The sequence below is a fragment of the Glandiceps talaboti genome, chromosome 23, assembly GCF_964340395.1.
Source record: "Glandiceps talaboti chromosome 23, keGlaTala1.1, whole genome shotgun sequence".
Taxonomy (NCBI): Eukaryota; Metazoa; Hemichordata; class Enteropneusta; family Spengelidae; genus Glandiceps; species Glandiceps talaboti.
In genome coordinates, this window is record NC_135571.1 from 13,262,813 (window position 1) to 13,288,545 (window position 25,733).

The 25,733-nt window shown below is 37.5% G+C and overlaps 2 protein-coding genes across 2 annotated transcripts; both read right to left on the reverse strand.

Moving 5' to 3' along the window:
* Positions 1 to 216: 216 nt before the first annotated feature.
* Positions 217 to 1,964, reverse strand: LOC144453048 (galactosylceramide sulfotransferase-like). Its single transcript, XM_078144320.1, has 2 exons — positions 1,699 to 1,964; positions 217 to 1,410 (listed from the first exon to the last, which is right to left on the reverse strand). The coding sequence occupies exons 1-2, from the start codon at positions 1,892 to 1,894 to the stop codon at positions 623 to 625; spliced, it is 984 nt and encodes a 327-aa protein (XP_078000446.1). The 5' UTR covers positions 1,895 to 1,964; the 3' UTR covers positions 217 to 622.
* Positions 1,965 to 10,613: 8,649 nt separating this feature from the next.
* LOC144452771 (sulfotransferase 1B1-like) lies at positions 10,614 to 15,553 on the reverse strand. The gene is made up of 6 exons (XM_078143923.1): positions 15,442 to 15,553; positions 13,836 to 14,095; positions 13,115 to 13,271; positions 12,430 to 12,524; positions 10,984 to 11,170; positions 10,614 to 10,726 (listed from the first exon to the last, which is right to left on the reverse strand). Exons 1-6 carry the CDS (start codon positions 15,551 to 15,553, stop codon positions 10,614 to 10,616), a joined length of 924 nt encoding a protein of 307 aa, XP_078000049.1.
* Positions 15,554 to 25,733: the final 10,180 nt, after the last annotated feature.

Below are 25,733 nucleotides of genomic sequence, written 5' to 3' on the forward strand. Positions count from 1 at the left end.
TTTGGCCTAGTTATGATATTAAATGTATGAACATTTAAGTAGAGGAGCGTGGCTCATGATTTTGTTTAGTTGAAACCAAGGTGACCCCCCCCCCCTTTATTCACTTCATAAAAAAGATGACCCCCCCCTTCTTTGAGTCCCAAATTAAGGTAACCCCCCCCCTCTGGTTTGCCGCCCCCCCCCCCCCCCCGGCCATAAAAACTGATCGCTCCCTAACGGCTTTGTTCGTCTGCCGCTCATTACACATGAAGACTTGAAGGTTGTAGTTGTGAAACAAAAACCTATATCACATTGCCTTTTCAAAGATAGATGTTACAGTTCATTGGTTTTTTTTTTCAATCTATGGATATTCATGTGTGGTGAAAATGTTGGTTACACTGCTGAAAACCCAATTAGGGGGGGGGGGGCAAACAAAAATACGTTTGTCACATACAAATAGGTAGTAGTTGGCAACTGCTGAGTCATGGTTGCTAAATTTTGTTGTCCTGGTCCTGTCCTGGTCTGTACCAACCTGCAGCGAGAATCAGGGTGAACAATATTGAGAGTGAATCATCTAACAAACATTTTCAAACAAGGGCCAAGTTGCAGTTTTAAAAAATTGAGCATGTTAAAAACAATGTTTTTAAAGTAGTCTGGCATGTTTAGCGGTATAATCACGAATCTTGGCTAAAAGTTCTTTGCGAACTTTATCGGTGTACATTAGTTCTGGCAATGTCATGCCTTTACATATAGGATTTTGATCCATTCCTGGCTTCAAACGAAAATCTTCAATGTTCATCCCCGGAGGGCGGTATACTCTGTTACTTGTCTCTAGTACTGAGTCAACACACATATCTTGAAGTTCCATATTGCGTTTATGAAGCTTTGCCACTTCTTCTTTCATTCTGTCTTTTCCAAAATCATTAAGTTTTTTGAAAAACGATTCATTGAAATAGTTATACAGCTTCACATCTCCAGCATTGAAATTCTTTATCTTAACGGCCATATCTGGAGTCACCGCATGGACAGATGAACTACTACGAGCGTTAAGTTTAAAGGAAACAACATCATCTAGCTCCCAGCACATCATCTCTTTCAGAAGTATAAGTGATTCATCAAAGTATTCTGTTATTATCACAAAATCAAAAATATTTCCAAGTTCTTTTATTCTCGCTTCAAGTTTTGGCATATTGTACATATCATTGACGTCTGTTCCTAGATCATACAACATTGGATTTTTGACACGTCCTTTGTTATTGTTGGATTTGTAATATGTATCAGCATTATCCAGAAACTTTTTCAAGGCATCAGGTCCTTTCAGTCCGTATCGTGCACCAAAACCTATATACGTGAATGTTGATTCATACATTGTGACGGGGTCTCTTATTGCTGTTACATACACTGTGTCTTTTGGCATAACTTCACTTATCCCTGGAAAAAAAGGGGAAAAAATCATGTCAAGGGCAATGAAATCATCGATTTGGTTATTTGGACGATAATTTTATGAAATTTGTAGTTAATCATGATAACTATACCTAATTTAGCATGTCTCCTTTTAAGTAGTTCATCATGTATAATAGCTATAATTCAGAATTTCGCATTCAAGCAATGTGTGTATGTCCAAAAATCTATGGTGTTTGCCCTTACGGGAGACATTCAGTTTAAATCTGGAATGACGATGCACTAATAAGTTTTAGAATGTCACAATTTTCAACTTACCTTTGTAGCTGAATACTGAGTGAAAAGTATAAATATTATATAAATTCCAAGGAACTTGTATCATAAATCTCTTGTTGAATGGATACGTTCCATATCCGAGGTGATTTCCTTTTGGTGGCATCACAAATGTTAAGTCATGTTTCTCTCCATAGCGGAATAACATATTTTGTATAGTACTACTGCTACATTTATGCATTTTGAAAAATGCAATGTCATCCTTGTGTTGACACGCTGTATCTAGCGGTTTATTTTTATCTCCTGTCTTTTTATCCTGTTCAAGACTTGGATTCTGTTGTTGTTGTTGTTGTTGTTGTTGTTGTTGTTGTTGTTGTTGTTGTTGTTGTTGTTGTTGTTGTTGTTGTTGTTGTTGAATCTCAGCATTATTTTGATCTGCCTGTTTTTCAACATCTTGTATTATTTTCATGTCCTGTTGTTGCCTTAGACCTGGTTGTGGTGCTATCAGTTCTTGCGATTCCTCATCTTCAACAGAATTCACTGTACCCTTGTTGTGTTTCGGGTCTGACATGTCATCTTTTGTTTTCTGAAGATTGAAATATAGAACGAACCCGACTATAATTAAAATTCAAATGCAAATCCCAGTGTTAAACCCTCACTAGCTGCATGCGCAACTGTGATTCTCATCAGAATATAGTGACTAAAATTGGTAAATTACTTATGAAAAGACATTGTAATTTGTATCTGTAAATCAGTGGTCAATATCGATCTATAAGTTTCAAAATCGGAATCATCTCTCGAATTCACCATTGTGTCCCATGTCCACCATTGCTCTTCTTTACAACACTTTAAGTCCCCCCTCCCCCATTTTAGTTACTGTATTGAAATCTATACATTATTTGAGCCCCTTTTTACTCCTACAAAAGAAACTTGTCCGACCACAGGGAACCCAGTAACCGTGTGACAAACAAAACGAAACAAACAAACAAACAAACAAACAAACAAAAATAAATAAATAAATAAATAAATAAATAAATAAATAAATAAATAAATAAATAAATAAATAAATAAATAAATAAATAAATAAATGAACAAGCAAACGAGCGACAAGTATAGGAACAATAAAATAATTAAATAAACCAGCAAATAAACAGATACTCATGGAGGTATACTAGATATGGTTTTTTCCTATACCATCACTACAAAAAACACAAGGGTTCACTCCAGGTCCCCGTCCCTCTTTTCAAGCCTCAAAAAACACCCAAATCAATCTAAAATGACAATAAACACTCAGTATACGTAATTTACAGGAACATGGCCTCTCGATTCAGATAAAATCTTTACCTTTCATCGCACATGGACTACAAATTTCGGTGTGAAGATGGTGGAAATTGACTTTTAAACTCGGGTCAAGGCAACTGACGTCGTTTACGTGGATACAGCTGGCTGAATCACGTGAAAGCGTATTGAAATGCAAATTTGTCCATGTGTTCTATCGATGCAATGTACACTTCCATAAATAGAAAGTTGCACTAAGGTCAAGGGGCCATCACATAACTAGTTATTCAGTGCAGAAGTACAGAGATCAGTGCGTTAGCATCTTTGATCGTGGTTACTTTTGAGTTAATGGCCGAAATAGCGAGTGCAGATTTTTTTTTTATCGAAGAATAATGATAATTGAATATTTTAAGCTAGGTTTTCAAAATGTTTTTTTTTTTTAAAGTAGCTGCCAAACTGGGCCGATTGCGACAAATTTCATCTGCCCAACAGCAACTTTAACCGGCCCTGGGCCGCTTTGTCGGCGCTAATTTCAAGCCCTGTTATGGGGTTTATTGCCATGGTTATCTCTTTCATTTTAGAAAATATGTTCTTGTCGACGGGCTTCTTTTTCACCGAAACATGTGGAAAATATGATTCCAGTATACACGTACCTTCAAACAGCACATGACCATTGTAAAAAATTTTGCCTAAAACAGTGAGTTCTTTCTCTTCCACCATTAGTCATACACATACGTTACATCATTACGTCGTACATTACATCATACATTACATCATGACGTCATACACAGACACAAGTAGTATAAATATATACTTACATTTAGTGACTGGGAGATGTTATGTTGTGACTTGGAAGATGTAAACTTGTGTACAAAGGATGCAATATTGCTGAAAAATAAGTCAATTTCCTCTTTGAGATTGCCACAAAGTAAACTTATACGGTTTATTTAAGAAATTGATAACATAACTGATGGATGTGATGAATATGACGATGACAACGACGACGACGACGACGACGACGACGACGATCCCGTACCGACATAGACAGAGTTACTACACTGACTGGCAACATCAGAAGTAACGTGTGTGTATGGATGTATCTGTGTGTCTGTGTCTGTCTGTCTGTCTGTGTGTATATGTTTATGTGTCTATGTATGTATGTATGTATGTATGTACATGTATGTATGTATGTATGTATGTATGTATGTATGTAAGTATGTGGGACATACAATGTACAATTTTATATGTATAATGTCACTCATTTTTTCAACAGTATTACTGAATGTGAATTTGTCTTGTAAATGTTTTAGTCTCGTAAAGAACATTCAAATGCTTAGACTGAGATCGATTTGTCATTATTTGGTTCTCTTGTTAACCATTTTGTCAAATAAGACGTAAAGAAGTAACACAACACCCAATCTTCAATCACATGGCCACTTAAATAAGAAATCTGATTATTATTACAACTTACCTAATTCTATGACCGACATGTCCTGTATATGATTGTACTACAGTGTTGGAAGTCGCTAAAATAGTCAGGATTATTACCACACCAAATATACACATGCATACAAACACTTTCTTTTTCATTCCAACCACTTTAGTGGTGGATGTCGAGCCACTCGCCTCCATTGAGATGACCGTACCCTTCCAACTTTTCTATGGGTGATCAACAAACACACCTGCTGCAGAACTGAACTGAAATGAAATGAAATGAACGGAACAGAAATAGAATGAACTGAAATGAACTGAAATGAACTGAACTGAACTGAACTGAAATGAAATGATTCTGAACAAAACACCAAAAAACACGCACAAAAACCCACACAAAAAACAAAGCAAAACAAAACAAAGCAAAACAAAACAAAGCAAAACAAAACAAAACAAAACAAAAAAGGAGGCTATGTAAATATTTCAACAAACAGGAATTAAAAACCAAGTACGAACGAGGATTCGATTAAATACAGATGTGAAAAAGCAGCTGTCTATGACAAAGCATAGAAAAAATAGGTCAACCGCAATTATATGGGTTACAAAATAAAACACTAAAACTGAATATTTACATCTGGTTTAAAAGATTTACAAAAAAAACTTGACTGGATTGTAGTACACTATTCTGTTAACTATCTCAGCAGACTATAGTCTTGCTGCTAGACGATCGGGCTTTCTTCCGATACGATAAGCCACAGACAAACTTTAAGGCTGTGGATAAGCGAACGAAGTTCGCAGTGAGGGCTTGCCAGATCCTCGATAGCGATGTTCGGCCGTGTGTCGTATTGTATTGGAACACAGAAAACCTTCTTACTTGTTTGTGATTGGAAGGAGATCCAAGGTCGAGCACACGGTGTGTTTCGATGGATGGTGGTGACTCAGCAGATGTCAGTAAAGTGAGATCTGTCGCGCACATACGTTCTCCGATATCCCGGTCCGATATACATGTACGTCTGGCTATGTGTGAGCAGATCAAGAGTTTAGATGCCAACCACACATTCTCGCAAACCAGAGCTGTTATCTTCCGCGATATAGTGCTGTGCGTCTTGGACGGTGCCGTAAAAGAGGCTGTGCGTGGTTTACGACGATGGACTGGTTGCCAACGTATCCATAAGAGAAATATGTGGAGCATTGACAAGGTCAAAGAGATCACTGCACCATTATATAGAACACAGGGGCATGCGGCTATTGACGGATTGTGTATACCGTCCGGGGGCAACTCCCATAGACGGCAATACGGGGACGGTCCGCGCGAAAGGGGTTGGTTTTTTATGCTGGTTGGTATCAGAAAGGGTATAGTTTTCATGAGGTGGTGGGTGGTGGTATGAAAAAAGGTCGGGTGAATCAAAACTGGCGTTAATTAATTAACAGAGACTATACAGTCAACACTGGAAGCGTTTCAACCTGGTGTATCTACCTTCAAAACTTCCGTACTCTCGACCCTCATGACATACTAGATCTAGGACTAGCTTCCCCTGGAAGCCCTGGCTTGGTATCAGAAAGGGTATACTTTTTGCATATCACAACATTTTGGGTTTCAATGTACGTCCTGGCTTCGTCGGAGGACAAAAGTAGACTCCGTTTTAGACTGTCGACAGTCGTTTGTGCCTTTTTTGCTACTATACGTTTCATCTAAAACATAGTCCTAGCCTCGCTCCGTAGCACTGAATACTAATACTGATAGGAGCTGCGATTGCCGAAGGCACGAACTGATCAGTACGCGGTTATAGAACTGATCAGTACAAAAATGTTGCAAGTGCAAGGTCTTACAGGCCCGTGGCCTGACCAAATTGCCGGGGGGGGGGGGGGGGGGCAGAACTTTGTCTTGGTGCAACCATGCATTTAAAATTTAGAAAAGTGCTAATTTACATAAATTTGCATGCAATTTACATAATATATATTTTAGCATACGCAATTAAATATCATATGTAAGGTCAGAAAAAATAAAAAATGCTTGTCAACTGGTAACCTAACCCATCACATTGGGTAAGTAGGTCGATTTCATTTTTTCACAATGCTTGACAAGGATAAAACAAACCATTTATAATGATAGCAAAATATTTCAGGTTGAGTTTAGATAGAACTTATTCAGTCATCTTGATACTATCTCTATGCAATTTGTATGCATAGCTACAGTTAGGAAATGTACACAATTTACGGTTAAACAAATGGTGTAGTTCCTCGAACCATCTCTTCTCAAAAAATGTTTAAGCCCCGCCAATTGAAACTCAAGCATTATTTTAGCCACCCCTTCTCAGGCTTCTGTCACCTACACTCCAGTGGAGATATAAAATCATATGGTACAATGATGCATTGGAAGGAGACAACTCCAAAGGTGAAACAATTGAAATAAGACAGTGTAGGAGGCCATTTGGAGGCATAAAATACCATAGACATAATAAAATACCAGAATTGAAACAATTATGCTATGTATTACATATTATCTGGAAGTGTATTTTGTTGTGGCAAAGCTGAAAGATATTATGCGGATGTGCACATGGTAAATGACTTCTCCTGAAGTTTAATTTCGTTCCAAAAAATCCCGAATAAAGAGCAAAACATTTCAAGACTTTCAGACTTTGATGGCCCAATGGTCGTAAACTTTTGTTCAATTCTTTTTAGTGCACATTGGATATTTAATCTCAATTCATGCTTGTATGCAACATCAGAGCCAAGTAAACCACTGTATAAGATATTATATAATTTGGAATAGACTCAAATGTATATTGTTACATGTACTATTCAGAAAATATAAAGAAATATCCTTAATTTTGAAGAAAAAAATGAGAAGCCCGCATGAGGATATATTGCCCATCACCAGAAAAACATATATGGGTAGGTTGAACAGCTTTTTCATTTGTTCTGGCCTAATGTCGTATCTTTCAAAGTAGTTGCCGAAAAGATGTCACATTCAAAGTAAAAAAAAATGGATGGTGCGTTCTCAAATAGGTAACACAACAAAATTATCATTTTCTTTACCCAACTCCCAAAACTGCTATGGCATCGTTTATGTTGGAACCCAAGGTGAACTCAGTGAATTCTCCTTGTCATTATCATTATAATGGAAACTGAAGTTTGGATTTTGATGTCGAAGGTACAGCTCTGTTTACAAATTCAGGGCCATTCTTTCCATAGCAAATTGTCGCTTCAAAATGAATTGCGGAATAACGCTAGTGTCAGTGTGCAATGAGATAATTATATCAAACAACATTTTAACCAAAGACAACGTCGAACACAATTATTGAAAGAAATATCTTCAAATAGTGGATCTTAAACTGCGTCCCTAGTTTAATAGTTTTTCAGGGCCACCAAATATTCCAAAAAGAGATCTGCCGTTTTATCAGTATGAAATGTTTTAATATAAGGAACAAGATGTAAATGAGATCGAGCGCATCTTCGGAGTCACGAGTCACTGCATGCAGCATAGCAGGCTACCTCACGTTGAACGACTTTTTCCGTCTTTTTTTTTGAGTTTCATTCGCTGACATTATAATTGCGACTTGCTATCTTCAAATGAAGGAGACTTTCAAGACTACTGTTACTCGCAGAAAATGCACAGTGCATGTGAGCACTTCTTTTATACTTTCCCGCGCAAAAGAATTTAATTTGCTGCAAAATGTTAAAATTTTTAACTGGACACATTTTAATTCAAAGTTTAAGCCAGCGTACAATAGCGATATAAGATACATATTAGCCATGAGTCAGTGTACAGTCACTTTAGTGAACTATCCATTGAAATCGCGCATGCTAGGAATCGTCACGTAAATAACGATTTTAATATGTATTCAAAAGGTAGCTTTTTTTCTTTCTTTTTTACAAAATCTCGGGGGGGGGGGGGCAGCTGCCCCCCTTGCCCCCGCAGGCTGCGGTATTGTCTTAATAAAGTAACAAACTTACCCCTAATCAAAGTAGAAACTTGTATTGTGTCGGATCTTGTTTCAGTGCAGTATTGAATTGGTTATTAGGCTAAAATTAATGGGCGGGGGGGGGGAGGGTCGGAGGAATCATGTCAAAATTAGATTTTTTTTCAAGTCCCCCCCCCCCCTTTATAACCCAAAAAAATTCAGACCCCCCTCCACATGGTCAGAAATTTTCAAGCCCCCCCCCCCCCCACACACACACACATTTATTTTTATAACATATATATAGCCACACACACACACACACAGACACATACATACATATACCTAAATACATACATACATACATACATACATACATACAGACAGACAGACAGACAGACAGACAGACAGACAGACAGACAGACAGACAGACAGACAGACATATATACATACATACATACATACATACATACATACATACATAGTACATACATACATACATACATACATACATACATACATTGTCTCTAATGTAATTGCATGAACATGTTTACATTTGAAATCTCCAGATTTTACTCGTTTGCATAGTCGTAAAACCACAGGTCGTAAAACATACCAACGTCGTAAACCGGCACCGTCCAGAACATAGCAATGTCGTAAACCCCAGACCTCTTTACGGCATCGTTCAAACCGTACCAACGTCGTAAAACCACAGGCCTCTTTACGGCACCGTCCAAAACATGCCAACGTCGTAAAACCACAGGCCTCATAACGGCACCGTCCGGAACATACCAACGTCGTAATCCAAAGGCCTCTTTACGGCACCCTCCAAAACATACCAACGTCGTAAACCGGCACCATCCAGAACGTATCAATGTCGTAAACCCCAGACCTCTTTACGGCATCGTCCAAATCGTACCAACGTCGTAAAACCACAGGCCTCTTTACGGCACCGTCCAGAACATACCAACGTCGTAATCCAAAGGCCTCTTTACGGCACCGTCCAAAATATGCCAACGTCGTAAACCGGCACCGTCCAGAACGTATCAATGTCGTAAACCACAGACCTCTTTACGGCACCGTCCAAAACATGCCAACGTCGTAAAACGACAGGCCTCTTTACGGCACCGTCCAAAATATGCCAACGTCGTAAACCGGCACCGTCCAGAACGTATCAATGTCGTAAACCACAGACCTCTTTACGGCACCGTCCAAAACATGCCAACGTCGTAACCCACAGGCCTCTTTACGGCACCGTCCAAAACATGCCAACGTCGTAAAACCACAGGCCTCTTTACGGCACCGTCCAAAACATGCTACACAAAATTGAAACATTGTGTAAGCTGTGACTGTTTTCACCTGTTTAATATCTAATAACATGTTGCCTCGATGACTGCGAGAGAACTAAGATTGACCCAAGGAATTTAATATCAATATGGATAAAAAAATATGCCAACGTCGTAAACCGGCACCGTCCAGAACGTATCAATGTCGTAAACCACAGACCTCTTTACGGCACCGTCCAAAACATGCCAACGTCGTAAAACGACAGGCCTCTTTACGGCACCGTCCAAAATATGCCAACGTCGTAAACCGGCACCGTCCAGAACGTATCAATGTCGTAAACCACAGACCTCTTTACGGCACCGTCCAAAACATGCCAACGTCGTAACCCACAGGCCTCTTTACGGCACCGTCCAAAACATGCCAACGTCGTAAAACCACAGGCCTCTTTACGGCACCGTCCAAAACATGCCAACGTCGTAAAACCACAGGCCTCATAACGGCACCGTCCAGAACATACCAACGTCGTAATCCAAAGGCCTCTTTACGGCACCCTCCAAAACATACCAACGTTGTAAACCGGCACCGTCTAGAACGTAGCAATGTCGTAAACCCCAGACCTCTTTACGGCATCGTCCAAACCGTACCAACGTCGTAAAACCACAGGCCTCTTTACGGCATCGTCCAAACCGTACCAACGTCGTAAACCCCAGACCTCTTTACGGCATCGTCCAAAACGTATCCGCAAGAGTTGCTTGAGTAGAAATATGTGGTCTGGCTTGTGAGAATGCGATCTACAGACCATAAGTTTTTTGTGGTCTACACAAAATTGAAACATTGTGTAAGCTGTGACTGTTTTCATCTGTTTAATATCTAAAAACATGTTGCCTCGATGACTGCGAGAGAACTAAGATTGACGCAAGGAATTTAATATCAATATGGATAAAAAAATTATTTCCTCAAACTTGTTATTAGCTATAATTTTCTTTAAGTATATAACCAGACGTCTTTTGGACTATCTGCGAAGTGATATACTCTCTACATTAAATTTTTTTTTTTCAGAGTTCAGAGTTCAAAGGTCAACTTCAAACCACTGTCTTGTATCCACTCTTCGTATAATTTATCAAAATGTTCACTGTCAGCTACGGTAAAGTAATTTTTCCACCCACCAACCTTTCCTGAAAAAAGAAAAGAAAACACAAAGTGAATATTTAGATATTATTTATTGGCCAATATTATTCTTCGTTCAGCCAAAGGAAAATATGAGTGACCTAAGGGGCCTTGTCACTACGAGTTGTTAGACGTGTGGGTGGCTTCGTTTCGATTTGAAATTTCATCTCAACACCTCAGTGAATTAGACATGAGAAGCAATGGATAGCCTCTAGATGACATGTACATATTACCAGTGTAATAAGTTGATGGAACGGTACTTCACCTTTTCTAACAAAGGGAGAATCCTTAGGATCAATCTTCAGATATCCCTCACAATATGCAGACTTTAAAGCCATTTTATTCTTCTTCATGTTTTCAAAACAACAATAGTTGGCAATCTTTTCCATGACGTCATCACTAAGGTCTACGTCAAGGAACTTACTTATAATATGTATACTGCCAACCAGGTCCTTTAATGTAAACAAAATCAAACTTTGAACACTCAACATATGATGGTACAAAGACTCTAATCGGTCTGCTCAATAGGGAACTTGCAAACCCGCCATGTTGAATGTTGCATCATGGGAAATGTGATAATAAACACTAATCAATTAGCATTGTAAACAATGTTGATACATTCTCATTCCTTGTAACCACAAATGATCAATTCATAGATACCGTGACCATTGTGGGAGTTTATTTTACCGGTAGCTCTAGATTAGGTATTACGATAACCACAGATAATCCCATAGTCCTTTGCGTCTGAGCATGCTCAGTCAGGATTACAAGTTCCCTATTGAACAGTCTTAAAATAATGTTATATTTTGCTATCAAAATGGTAACTCTACGAAATTGTAGGATGTCCTGAAACACTGATAAACCTATAATCTCACATGTGATGACAAACATCTAAAATGACTAATTTGACCTATTTCAAAAGTTTTGAATGGTGACCCCTCATTTTTCCTTGATTACAACAGACAATGGGTTGGAGTTTTCTTGAATAAAGTAGCAGCAAAAGTTTAAAGTTTATTTCTGAGATGCATTCTACCAAACAAATATGTAAATTAGTTCTCATTATATAAACCAATGAAAACGTAAAAAATTTTTATTCATTCAATCATGCATGTTGATTTCGTGTTGAAATACTTTAGTTGTAGCGCCCCCTCAAGTTCTTGTGACTTCACAAAGGGGAATGTCACTCCAGGAAATAGAGGTGTCTTTATAATCTTTGCATTCTGGAGTCACCTCATTTCATTAACATCACATAGTTTCTTTGGTTTCCAGGAAACTGAGACTCTTTGTCACTACTATTGCTCTTTCAGTTATACACTATTGCGTATTCATAACTGTTTATCTGAAGGAAATAAGCACTTAGGAGTCATGAATATTCAATGCTCATCCGATAAATATTCATATCTGCTAAGACCCATGATGCAACAGTATACCACTCAAAGAGCAGTGGAGGAGAAAGAGACATGAATATTAACAATGCCTATTTATGACTATTTATCTGAAGGAAATAATCACTTAGTGTCATGAATATTCAGTGTTCATCTAATAAATATTCATATATGCTAAGACCGATGATATCGATGCAGAGGTGTATCACTGAAAGAACAATACTAGTGAGTTTCAATTTGGTACTTTTAAGCAATTGATGTGATATCATGAAATGGTTCCAAAATTTATGAAAACTAAAACAGTAAATATGTACAAAAACATGTACCTTTCTCATGTCCTCATAGGTAATAAACAGAATATTTTCCTCTTCGTGTTTCTTCCACCATGGAATCACGTGATCTCGCCATCGCGTTCCGTCATCTGTAACCAAGCCAGAATCAAATAAGTCAGCATTTATCATTGGACAACACCGTACGACGATGGAACAAATGCACAAACTAAAATTAAAGGGGCAACAGCTGAGTTTATACGTTCTTGGGGTAAAACTCTGCTACATATTCAAAAAGTTCTCGCAATATTCTAGGTACTGAAACATACGAAACCATCACTTGCAACTAACTTAGCTCTAACCTGTATCAGAATATCACTAATTACACATATGAGCTGATGACGTAATTTTTCATACGTATGAAAAAAATGTTGCGGAAATCCCTAATATGCAATCAGCATTTCTAACGACGCCAAAAGACAAATACATTAACAGTACACTAAAAGTTAATTGAGATGTTATGTATTTTCGCTTGAAGCTATAAATTTAGCGATCGAAAACAAACACACAACAACATGGAAGGATACAAATAATGTTTGACTATTTCTGTAAAGAACATTAATGGAGGACTCAATATGTGGCGTGGAGCGTTGGGAATATATATATCAGGAATAGTTGATTATTGAAATGGACCGCTGGCGATGCGACCTTGACAAAGAAACTTAAAGAGAAGACAACTCACAGAGTACAAGTTGAATGCCGTTCTTCACATTTATAAAGTCTTGTAGACACGAACTGAAATTCTCGTATGGAGTTTTGTTGGCAGCACGTAGTTCCTTCTGGCAGAATTCATAGGCGGACACCGCAATATCTTTAGGGTTACGTGCAACGTAGACAATCTAATAAAGAATATTTGAACAGTTAAAGTAGCGTTTGATACCAGAGTTCCACAAACTGCGATACTTGTGAGACAAACAAAATTTCATGACTTTGTGGTATTTCATAGTCGGTGATTACATTGTAATGAGGTTTTTACAGTATTTGCAAACCAGAAATAAAATTCTTAAACTATTGCTGTTACTTTATTCACGAAAAGTCAAACCATTCTGGTTTAAAATCAATGTTAGAATCAATAGATAAACTAGAAGTCATGATGTTATCAAAATTACGCCATTTTAGAATCCAATATGGCCGCCAAATAATGTGGTAAAACTTACGCCATTTTAGAATCCAATATGGCCGCCAAATAATGTGGTAAAACTTGGACGCCATTTTAGAACACAATATGGCCGCCAAATACTGTGGTAACTGTGTTTATGGGAAGGTAAATGATTATAAACTTTTATATGACAGAAATTAGTTCCAAAGTACACTCTACATTAGCATAATTTCGAATGATAAAATGTGCATAATGCTGTTCATCAAAATATAAATACAGAAAGTTGAAAATCATATGAATGTACCTTTGGTTTCTTTTCCTCAAGTTGTTTTGGTAGTAAAGGCATCCGTAGATGAGACATTATTATTCTTGGCGACTTTAATTTATTAATATCAAAGCCACTTGGCATGTCCATTACTTCATGTACCTCATCCCAGTACGGATCGCCAGAGTTGACAGACATCTCAAGGTAGGGCGCCCTCGCATCTGGGTTCACCTCTTTGATGACGTCAACGTCACCGCCATTGAGTAGGAGGCAAAGTATTTCCTTCATCCATGTTGTACCTAATTGGTGTAAATTTCACAGTCAATTCAATAGACATATTCCAAAAGAACCATCGACCAAGAAATGGGAAAATTTGGCAAAACAGTTTATGACTCACAATGAACATTAATGAATTCACTTCAAAATTATACAAGTTCCTGTTACAAGCAGTCACTTTATTTTTTTTCACTGATAATAGGCACTTTTCACAATATATTCATTTTCCACCAATTGCATAATCATTTCAGCTGACTCACATGATGAGCCAATGTGGCCCACAGCAAAAATCCTAAAATAGGGACAACTTCAAGTTGATGTTTCTTTGAAATCCCACGAAATGTAGGCGACGTAAAACCATGACATGGCTCCACAGAACCCCAAACTAAGGGGTCTAAAGTGTTATTTTCATGTGCATATTGATCGCTTCGAATTAACCTTTCTAGAGACCTATGTATTAGTAAAGTTTAGTAAAGTTCCTTGACCCCTAGATTTGGAGCCGTTGATTCTATGCATTATGATTTGTTTGATTATTTTTTGTGAGGTCTACTGATATGCAAATTAGTTATTTTCTAAAAATAAAAATGAGAGAATTTCTGTGCCAGGTGTATTAGTCAGCAATTAACCACAACCGTTACGTCATATTCGGCATTGGCTACTAACTAGGTTCCCCATACAACCCATTCCTTTCTATTTGGCGGATAGTACAACAACCTTAGCCTGAGCTGTGATCGTCTTTGATTCAACAAAGGAAAGAATTGATATTTGTATTGGATATCTAGCCTTGTTTGATATAGTGTCTGGCGATCTGTGGGGCGTTAACCCTATGGTATATCCCTATCTTGTTTTGTTACATAACTATATCTATATCTATATATCAATGCTTTCATATCGGTTATCGTTCTAATACCACACCTTTTTTCTAAAAAGATAAACTTTTTTTTTTAAATCAGTAAACTTTTGGAATAAACACCTGTAGTGTTCTTGTTGTTGTTGTTATAACATTACTAAACTAATTATATAAAAAATCAATGACAGAGTTTCATCAGAGAATATGGGGGCGCTGCACTGACGCTTCTTTTTCATTTGACGGGATCAAAGTACAGAAAACGTATGGCGTTTGACTCTTGGGTCTCTGGGTAAGGTATTGATTGCAAATTAAATAAACAAGGTCACCACCGGTAGAAAACTGACAGTACACTGTTTGGGAGTACATCAGATAATGTGGGTTAACTAATATTAGTAATAAAGATTCTTTAAAATGTTTTGATAGAGTGTTTGGATCGTCATGTAAAGACGTGGTAAAATCTACTTGTGTAACTGTAAACAAACCATACAAAACTAGACAGATAATTTGATACATCCTTACCGGATTTAGCGTACGTCAACAGAAACACATCGTCTGGTCTGACCTCAAAATTGCGAACGTTGTCGACATTAATTGAAAAGCCAACATTAGCAGTTGTTTCAGCGTCCACCATTGTCGTAACCTAAATGATTAAATTCCACTATTGAACAGTTCAAGTCACGGAACTTTGTAGTCTAGCCAACAAGTTGATGGTATAATCTAATTTCAAGGCCACTAATTTGCCCTCTATACTATGTGACCTGCTGCTTATACTAGTTCTGCGCACGCGCGGAAAAATCGTGGTAGTTATTGAAGATCTTTAGATCATGTTGATGGCAGGTATATCATATTAATATATATTAATTACAGCTACATAATGGCTAAAAGCCTTTGAATTTATCAAGAATGCTAAGAAGCCTGCCATATACAGGTGACAAAAAGATAAAAAATCTTGCATAAACCACATAAACCAATATTTGTTACATCTCTTTTTCAGAATATCGATTTTCTCAATTTCTCAGGGTTCACTTTATTTTGTTTTACATGTATCAGTGGTACAAGAAGATTGAATAGCTTTTGAATGTTTAAACTGCTATAGGTACCGCACCGCATTTTGTCTTTAGCCACTAAGTTTGTCTTAGAAAAAAGGTTTCCTCAATTATTATTAGGCCATTGCAGACTGCGGCAAACAGGAAATTGAGAATACAGCGCCCTCACTCAAATTGGGGGTATCATCACCTCGTAGTATCATTTCTTAAGAGCTTTGTTCCTTGTATTCTATAGAAGTGTTAATCAGGGATGTTTTTTATATTGTTCAGACATCGAGGAAAGCAACGGTGCTTATATGATTAACCGATCGCGAGTAACCTATATACAATGTATACCCCCATGGTACACACAGACAGGAAGTAGAGCGCCACCATGGCAAATTTTGGAACTATTCGAGTAAATAATGTAAATATCGTTATAGGCCCTCTATGACAATTGTCTTCTGGCATAGAACAGTTGATTACAAGTTTGAATTTCTTCTACCTTTTTATATGCATAAATTACGTCATCGGGTCTGCTGATATCTTAGAGTTGTAATGAGACCATAATTCTTAAAGATATAATGAGATCCTCAATTCTTGTCTCCAGGACGTCCCCCAGTGTACAAAGGCCTCTTCTAAAAGCGCTAGGTGTGTCAGTTTTTATATATCTTTTTCTTCCGATAATATATACGACAACCGACCGAAGGTCGCTTTATTCCGCTCTCAAAAAGCGACCTTCGGTCACTTATCGTATTGAAGAAAGAACGGAGGTCTAGCACAAGACTAGGCAAGTCATTCCTTTATTTAACCAGGAGATCAATACATTCAAGTTTGTTGCATGGAAAAGATATATAGCTTAGAGACTTTCAAGACTTGTATACTCTACTGCAAGTGATACTGGATTGCTGTTATTTCAATGCATTTAAAGCTCACCAATTTATGGAAAAATAGCTCTATTCAGTTTGTAGCTTTTATGAGTAACACTATTGATAACAATGCCAGAGTTGTTGTCTGTAAGATATATTCTCCAAGCGAATCAATTCCTAAATTATAATGGTTATTATTACATATGTAGAAGTGATTATTTGCACTGGTGCGCGCATACCAGTTGCATTTGCACTGTGGTGCAATACTGAAAACATTATTGCATACCTGCATGGAAATTATATGCAAATGAGGGCACGATCGTTCGTTGCCATTTGTTATTTCGGATAAACATATGTAATAATATCAGCGCCCATGTCACGTGAATCCAGTGTGGGTACTCGGGGATATTTGCACTCGTACTTGCAGTTTTTCTGCTACCCTCGTGAAAGTACGGTCGCAGAGAACACCGCAAGCACTCGTACAAATACCCAGAGTACGCCACACTTGCACGGGCACATCATGGGGTTCTGCCATGTATCATTCTAATGGCAGCAGCAGTTATGTAAAACATTTGACAAAGATAACAGTGTAAATTAACTCTTATCACAGACAAGTAAGAAACTTACTTGTCGGTGCTATTAGATACCAGTATATTGATGGCGCAAATCGAGAGATCTGATTGGTCTAGCACGTCTAATTAAAATAGGTATGGTGATAATAAACAGTTGGCACGCGTCCAAGTTTTGATATTTACAAACTACTTTGGACTTGCGTTTGTCGTCTGCTCCGATCCGAACATTGCAATCTGCCCACCAGTCTGCAGTGACTTGTGAACTCTGCGTGGATTGTCAGGGGAAGATTTTCTCAGTGAAACAGATTAGTTGATGGAAATTATGAAGGAAACTTCGAAAGCAGCCGAGATATTGCGTATTTGTACAAATCATCGCCTAAGGTCAAGGCATGCACGGTCGCGCGGTTCTCGACTCCGCTGCTGCAGAAGCGGAAACAGGTACGTACGTTTACGTGTAATGTCATAAACAGAAGCAAGCGTAAGAGCTTACACTGACCGACTTACGATTATTTAGAATAAGAAACTTGTCTGGGATCCTGGCCTAGAGTATCAGTCATCAATCCCAGAAATCCCCAAACCAGAATGGCAAAATGTCTAAAAACGTAAATCCTGTAAAATACGTGTTAGCAACCTGCTGTCATGTCTTTATCTCCTCACACGTCACACCACCAAGTCGTGAAGCATGTCGTATTGAGTTTAACCAAAGACCCTACCTGTGTAGGGTATATGGTCAAACAGGTGATTTATGAACAATTTAATTTTAATGAGCCGATGATTTAATGAAATCCAGTCACTGCACGACACACGGCATTCATGGTCTATGTGGTCGACGTTCAGAGTTGATATGATACGCGTGTCAGATCAGCTGTCCTGAAAGCATGCAGCTTCATTGTTTTCAAATTATTCATAATTGGAGGGGGGGTAGGGACAAATGAAATCATAAATTGTTAGTTAACTTCTTATCTTCTTTTCAATATACTGATATAATATAATATCGATAAACCACCCCTGGGGATGGTATACCAGTCAGTTTTGTGACCAGTGCATATATTTTTTTCACTGGTCAAAAACTCTTGGTATACCATCCCTAGGGGGTGGTTTATTGCTTGAGTAAAACACTAAGGTTACAGAAACACGGTACGTTATTACAGATAGCAATGACCTCAGCATATATTTAGAAAAATATCTTCTTAAAATCTCAACTATGAAGCCGAAATGAAACTCTCCAAACGCTGACTTAGCTAAGTAGATATCAAATAAAGTGTTCACATTTAATAAGACCCATGGTCATGTCATCAAAGGATTCCACTATCACATGGATGGTCATTCCATTGTCTTCTCTGCCTGGTCCATTGTCTTCTCTGCCTGGTCTTCAACCTAGAATCAGAGAAAGAGAAGAAAGAGAAAAAATGGTTGAGTGTATACATGCTACAAGCCTTGTGGCGCTCGCTCTCTCTCTCTCTCTCTCTCTCTCTCTCTCTCTCTCTCTCTCTCTCTCTCTCTCTCTCTCTCTCTCTCTCTCTCTCTCTCTCTCTCTCTCTCTCTCTCTCTCTCTCTCTCTCTCTCTCTCTCTCTCTCTCTCTCACTCGCTCTCTCTGTATGTATGTATGTATGTATGTATGTATGTATGTATGTATGTATGTATGTATGTATGTATGTATGTAATGTAATGTATGTATGTATGTATGTAATGTATGTATGTGTGTGTGTGTCTGTCTGTCTGTCTGTCTGTCTATATATGTTTATATGTATGTATGTATGTATGTATGTATGTATGTATGTATGTGTGTATGTATGTATGTATGTATGTATGTATGTATGTATGTATGTATGTATGTATGTATGTACGTACGTACGTACGTAGGTGGTGCTGTCTATGCTTTATCTATACATATACATCCATCCATCTGTATATGTATAATTCCATGTCTGTAACATATATCGACATTTTACTCTACTGCTCTGTATCAAATCTGCATATGTTTGGGCGCGTATAGACCTGTTGCCGGTTCCAAGATGCATTGCGCGTCTCTCCATACAATGCCATGTATTGTGTACGCGCTCAGGGGTTTGCACACGCTACTCAGGGGCTGGTTGTCACCTGACCGTACCCTGGGTTCACCTGTAAAATCGCTGTCTGTCATTGATGGTGTTTAGTCTTTGTTCTATAAAATCACTCATAATGAAAGAGGTCAACATGTGTTTCCATAATTTCCTGATGAAAATTATATTTCAAACGTAATATAGACAAAACAAGACTAAATGTAACAACATACGCGACATCATTTCGCGCAATGCATCTTGGAACCGGAAAATCGACTATATCAATGTTCTACGATACCAACCTTACGCTCCTTGCGCTTCTTGAACCGTTTTCGAAGCAAAGCACCAATTATTAATGCTGCTGCACCAAGAGAAAGCACAGCTAAAGCTACCCCTAAACCAATACCAAGGCTGTCTTCATCGCTAACCACTGCATGACATTCACAAAAAGAAGATAGTGACATAGTAAATGTTGTTTTCTATTTTTTTTCCTACTATCATTTTCTAGACTCAAGAGTAACATTCTCTTCTTTGTCATAACATGTTCTACAATCTGCCATTTACACTCATTTTGGAATTGCCCCTTTTTCAATGTTCGTTTATAAACCATTATATCTCATGCAAGCCAAATTGAACGCATTCGAACCAAAATTAAACAATATGGAATTTATGCTCCAGTTGTTCCACGTAATGGCTATGAACATCTAGGTTACTAGCTCCGTGTGGTGCCCGAAACGTTCAAACTCGCCACTATTTTTCATAAATTATGCTTTTGGAGTTATAATTATGATCATTCCAGAAAGAACCAAATAAAAGTATTGAGGAATAATATGGAATCATCAATCTCTATTTTAACATGTGATTCTACGATTTCATTTCCAAACGCCCGCTCTGGTCAACCTTTGTAGAGATAGAAACTAAATATTCTGCTCTGTGTGTAATCCCCACCCCTATTACTGTATTGTTCTAGCTGGTTCGCATATTAACCATCAAACACTTCGAAATCTCACCTGTATCATTCAATGCATTCATCACAGTTGTATTTATGGTCGATCTTACTGTGTTATCTTTACTTGGAGTAAATAAATCTGTGTTTAGATTTTTCTCTGTCATTCCCTGGGTGTCTGGATTGTTCACTGTAGTACTCGGAGGTAAGGTTGTCTGGACATCATCTTTTGAAGAGATATTGAGTAAAATAGGAAAGAAATTAAAAGATATATCTTCAAATTTGAATGTTTCCAAATTACAGACAGTTGTTAATACCTGTACTAAGATATGTGGTACTGAATGTAAAAATCATGACATCACTGTATGGAAATCGAGCATTCGTTAATTAAAAGTGAAAGCTACAAGAATTATCCACGACCCTTCCCTCACATTAGTATTTTGAAATAGGGAACTTGCAAACCCACCATGTTGAATGTTGCATCATGGGAAATGTGATAATAAATACTAATCAATTAGCATCGTACATTGTTTGTAACCACGAATGATCAATTCATAGTCAGCTTGACCATTGTTGGAGGTTTAGTTTATCGGTAGCTCCAGATTAGGTATTACAATAACCACAGATAATCCCATAGTCCTTTGCGTCTGAGCATGCTCAGTCTGGATTGCAAGTTGCCTATTGGGAATAAATTAAGACACTAGGAACAATATGATAGAGTGGGATATTGACCTCAGTGCCGACAATACCAGTAGTCTCTGTGAGTTGTGGCTATAAATATAAGTTCTGCATGGTTGTAAATAGTTCACTATATATAATACCTATACAATTTGGCTGTAATCCGTTGGACGATATCTGGCCGGGAGGACATGGTACTTGGTCACCTGCAACATTCAAAGAACAACAAGGGTTATCCCTTACGGAAATGGTCCATAGTATTCTTATAGGATTCCTATAGGACTGATCGTTCCTATAGGACTGTCCTAAAAGATTCCTTTAAGACTATCCTAATTCCTATAGGAATTGTAAAGTATTCCTTTAAGAAAGGGGCCAAAATACTATAAGATCTTATAGGAATAATATTTTAGGAATACTTTAGGAACTTTCCGTAAGGGTTGATACAATACTATCTGGGTGTATTTCGTTAAAGACACAACGTGATAAACAATACTGCGAGTCCTCACTTTCCCAAAAGTGATGTAAACATACAGTTGTTGTCATATACAGTAATTCCGCGTCAATAAAGCGAGGAAATAGAACGAGGAAAAGTATTGAGAAATAAATTTTCATGATACTTCGTCTCCCAAAACTTATCAGATACAAGTTTGAAAAATAATTTGCCATCGGTAAGTCTTACGCTGAATGTACAAATAATGTTCTGTGAATACTTTCTAAAAATAGTACAAAATACAGATATCTGGTTTTGTTGCCCTTCACTTCACAAGCGTTTGTTTCACTGTACTTACATAAGTTCTGTATGAACATATAGGGAGCTACATCGATTTGTATTTGAACATGACGTCATCCCACGTTTAGTTATGTGAACTGTGTATATCGACTGATCAAAAATACTAACTTTCTAGGTAGACCAATTTCCCTGTAAATCAAGGTGTACACTTAAAATCTTTTCAAAGTTTATTATTTTAAAACTTGTCCCTGATCCTCTTGAAAAAATATAAAGGAACTGAAGCTCAATGCTGCATAGTAATACATAACACAATATGAGTGTAGTTCCAGGCACAATGACATACCTGCACACTATGCCATGTTATGAGTGTATGTAGTTCCAGGCGCAATAACATACCTGCACAATATGCCATGTTACATTCTTCTAATGGTCTCAATTTGTATACATTGTAGCTCCCACAATTCATCACTTTAATCTCCTGTTTATAATCACAACAATCAATGTCATCTATAATAAATAAAAGACAGAAATGATGTGTTTTAGTATTAGCTGCTAAATAGTCAAAATACATATGATAGGTAATTTATTCAGTACATTAGCCCACCGACCCCCTTGTACAAATGAAAAAATATATATTATATATATATATATATATATATATATATATATATACATATATATATATATATATATATATATATATATATATATATATATATATATATATATATATATATATATATATATATATATATATATAACAGTTTTAGTCAGATTTAGTCTATGTCTGTAGCAGACTGATTTAGTCTATGTCTGTAGCAGGCTGATTCAGTCTTTGTCTGTAACAGGCTGATTTAGTCTATGTCTGTAGCAGGCTGATTTAGTCTAAGTCTGTCGTAGCAGACTAAATTTCAATCTGCCATTGTCGTAGTATATTATAAAAATGTTTTCACTTACCCTGTGGTAGTGGACAATCGATCATTGCAAGACGAATCTCTTCTGACGTCAGTTCTCTGTCATACACTGACATGCACATGACCATACCTGCAAAATATCTGTCATCACCCTGTCTAACCCCCATCCGTGCTTCAAACTGTGTTGCTAATTCAACTTGTCCAATGTCCATTGTGCATACTAACTGATCACCTTTCCATAGTTTTGCTAGTCCACTTTCATAGTTATAACTTGCCCCAACAAAATTCCACTCGTTTTTATTAAGGAAATGTAATGAACATCCTGGGGTAAATGACATGGATCGATCTACAAACCGAGCGAAAAGTTTTTGATCTGATAACTGCCACATATGAACCCCGAAATCCTGTCGATCAAAATTAAATATTGGTCCCGCCACCCCCGTCGGGTTGACGTAGGCTAACAGTGTGATAGAGTATCTGGTATCATAAGCACCATTGTTTGGAAACTCGATGAAAGAATATGCGTTCCCTGCTAAAGAATAGGCACCTTTCTGTGTACCAGTGGCATCAATATCAAGTGTCGCTCCTGTAGCCATACCATGGTTTCCATTGCCAGATATATCATTTAATCCATGTTCACTATTTAGAGGCCAGTATGCAACAGGTACAGGAGCTGAAGATGACAAATTCAAATTATATGCATAAAAGTATGTCACTGTGTGTGTGTGTGTGTGTGTGTGTGTGTGTATGTGTGTATGTATGTACGTACGTACGTGTGTGTGTATGTATGTATGTATGTATGTATGTATGTATGTATGTATGTATGTATGTATGTACGTACGTACGTACGTACGTACCTTCGTATGTATGTATGTATGTATGTATGTATGTATGTATGTGTGTGTTTCTGTGTGTGTATGTATGTATGTATGTATGTATGTATGTATGTATGTATGTATATGACGTTTTGTACACATGCACGTATGCATTTAACTGAGTCCAAAATACATTGACCATTCCAAATGGTCAATTTTATGGTCATTATATGCACAAAAAAGTGGAAATAGGCTATTTTTCTTCACCACTTTGTGCATAATTTGGGTGATTTTTAAGGTCTGTGGCCGGAAATACCAGCCAACCACAGAGACCTATGAACCATCTCTGGTTTGTGGCTTGAAATTCCAGCCAACCACAGAGACCTATGAACCAGCGATAGTTCGTGGCTGGAAATTCCAGCCAACATCAGACACTTATGAACCATCTCTGGTTTGTGGCTTGAAATTTAAGCCAACCACAGAGACCTATGAACCATCTCTGGTTTGTGGCTGGAAATTCCAGCCAACATCAGACACTTTTGAACCATCTCTGGTGAAAATGAGAACAAATCTGTCAAAAACCTATTAACTTTTAAGGTGGGTCATTATTCTTTGGAAAAGGTCAATGTATTTTGGACTCAGTTATTTACAAGATCTCTCGAAAGAAAGGAATTAAAGGGGTTTGTGTTCATATATTATAAATATGTTTCAGATAATAAATTCAGCAGGTTTTTCCCCATTATTTTCAGTTATGATTTAATATTACTTTTCAAGTCTTATTTCAAGATTATGTAGTTCACTTCTTGGAAAGTACAAATTAGTCTTTTTATAGCACAAATGTTTGATTACCATGATAGTAAAATATTTCAAAATATAACACCCAAAATTCAACACCGGAAGTACAACACCGGAAGTAAATTGTGATTCTAAACATAGCCTTTGCGACAACAGTGTGAGTTTTTAGTATTAAAGAATAATTTAGAGAAGTTATAGTATTATTCTAAAAAATAAGTTGATGCATCCAAACCAACCTTCAGGTTGCTGGGTGGTTGTAATTTGTCCTGAAACAAAACACACATAAAAAACGGAATTTTATAATGTGGGTAAAAAAGTAAAAAATATATATATTGTACTAATGTAACGGACTTATTTATGCAAAGAATTGGAACAAATTCATTTCTATATTTCTCATTACGACAGATTAAGAAACTGTTTAACGTCCACGGAATTCTACTTTTTCTGAGAACTGTAGGTCGATAATGATTGTCATTGCAATGACCCTTCAAAGATAGCAATGCAATACTGCTTTGAGGGGAACGTCACTCCAGGAAATAAAGGGGATTTCATAAACTTTGGGTTAAGCCTTATGGGGTGATTTTATGATTTCATATCGGTTGCCCTTTAAGGTAGAATGGGCCTCTTTAGTTAGGTTGCCTAAAATCGAAGTTATTGAAATCCGGGGGGGGGGGGGGAGCTACTCCCCTTATTTGAGTATCCATGCCTTTGGGTGCGTTTTCTAGCCCTTTAGCCTAAAATGGGGTCTGTCTTCGAACGGAAGAGTCTAAAATGGGTCCACTTTGCATTATTTTCGATTTTACTCGGTCTAAAATGGGGTCAATTTACCAAATCATAACTGCCATTAATTGCCCCAAAATGTTGCCTCGTAAGGAAAATGTTTCTTCTAAAAGACTTTTAAAAAACTGTAATGGTTTAAAATGGGGATATTCATTTTTGTTTACAATGGGTCTAAAATGTGGCATGTGGTTTCTAGCACTGGCCACACACACCTACCTGAGTCCACTGGTGCCACCCCCGGGATTGAAATATCCCGAAACTTTGCCATATGAATTCATCTTCCCGGTTCTTTTAAAACTGAATCTAAAGACGTTGTGTTCATCATCGTCTTGTTGTTAAGGTAGCCTGAAAGCCGTCATTGACTTATTAAATCAGTATTCTACGTACTCATCGAATTCTAAAATTGCTAAATTTTGACGTTAGTTTGACGTCACTACCAATCATGTGTATTTTGATTTCTTATATATTTGTCATCCTACGAAAAAGAAATCACAATTTTTTTTATTTTCAATGGCGTACAGATCGGCTACGGTTCGGAAATAGTCCTCATTTCTACAAACAAACTTCCGCTTCCGCTTACCTGTTTCAAAACAAACTTCCGCTTCCGCTTACCTGTTTCAAAACAAACTTCCGCTTCCGCTTAC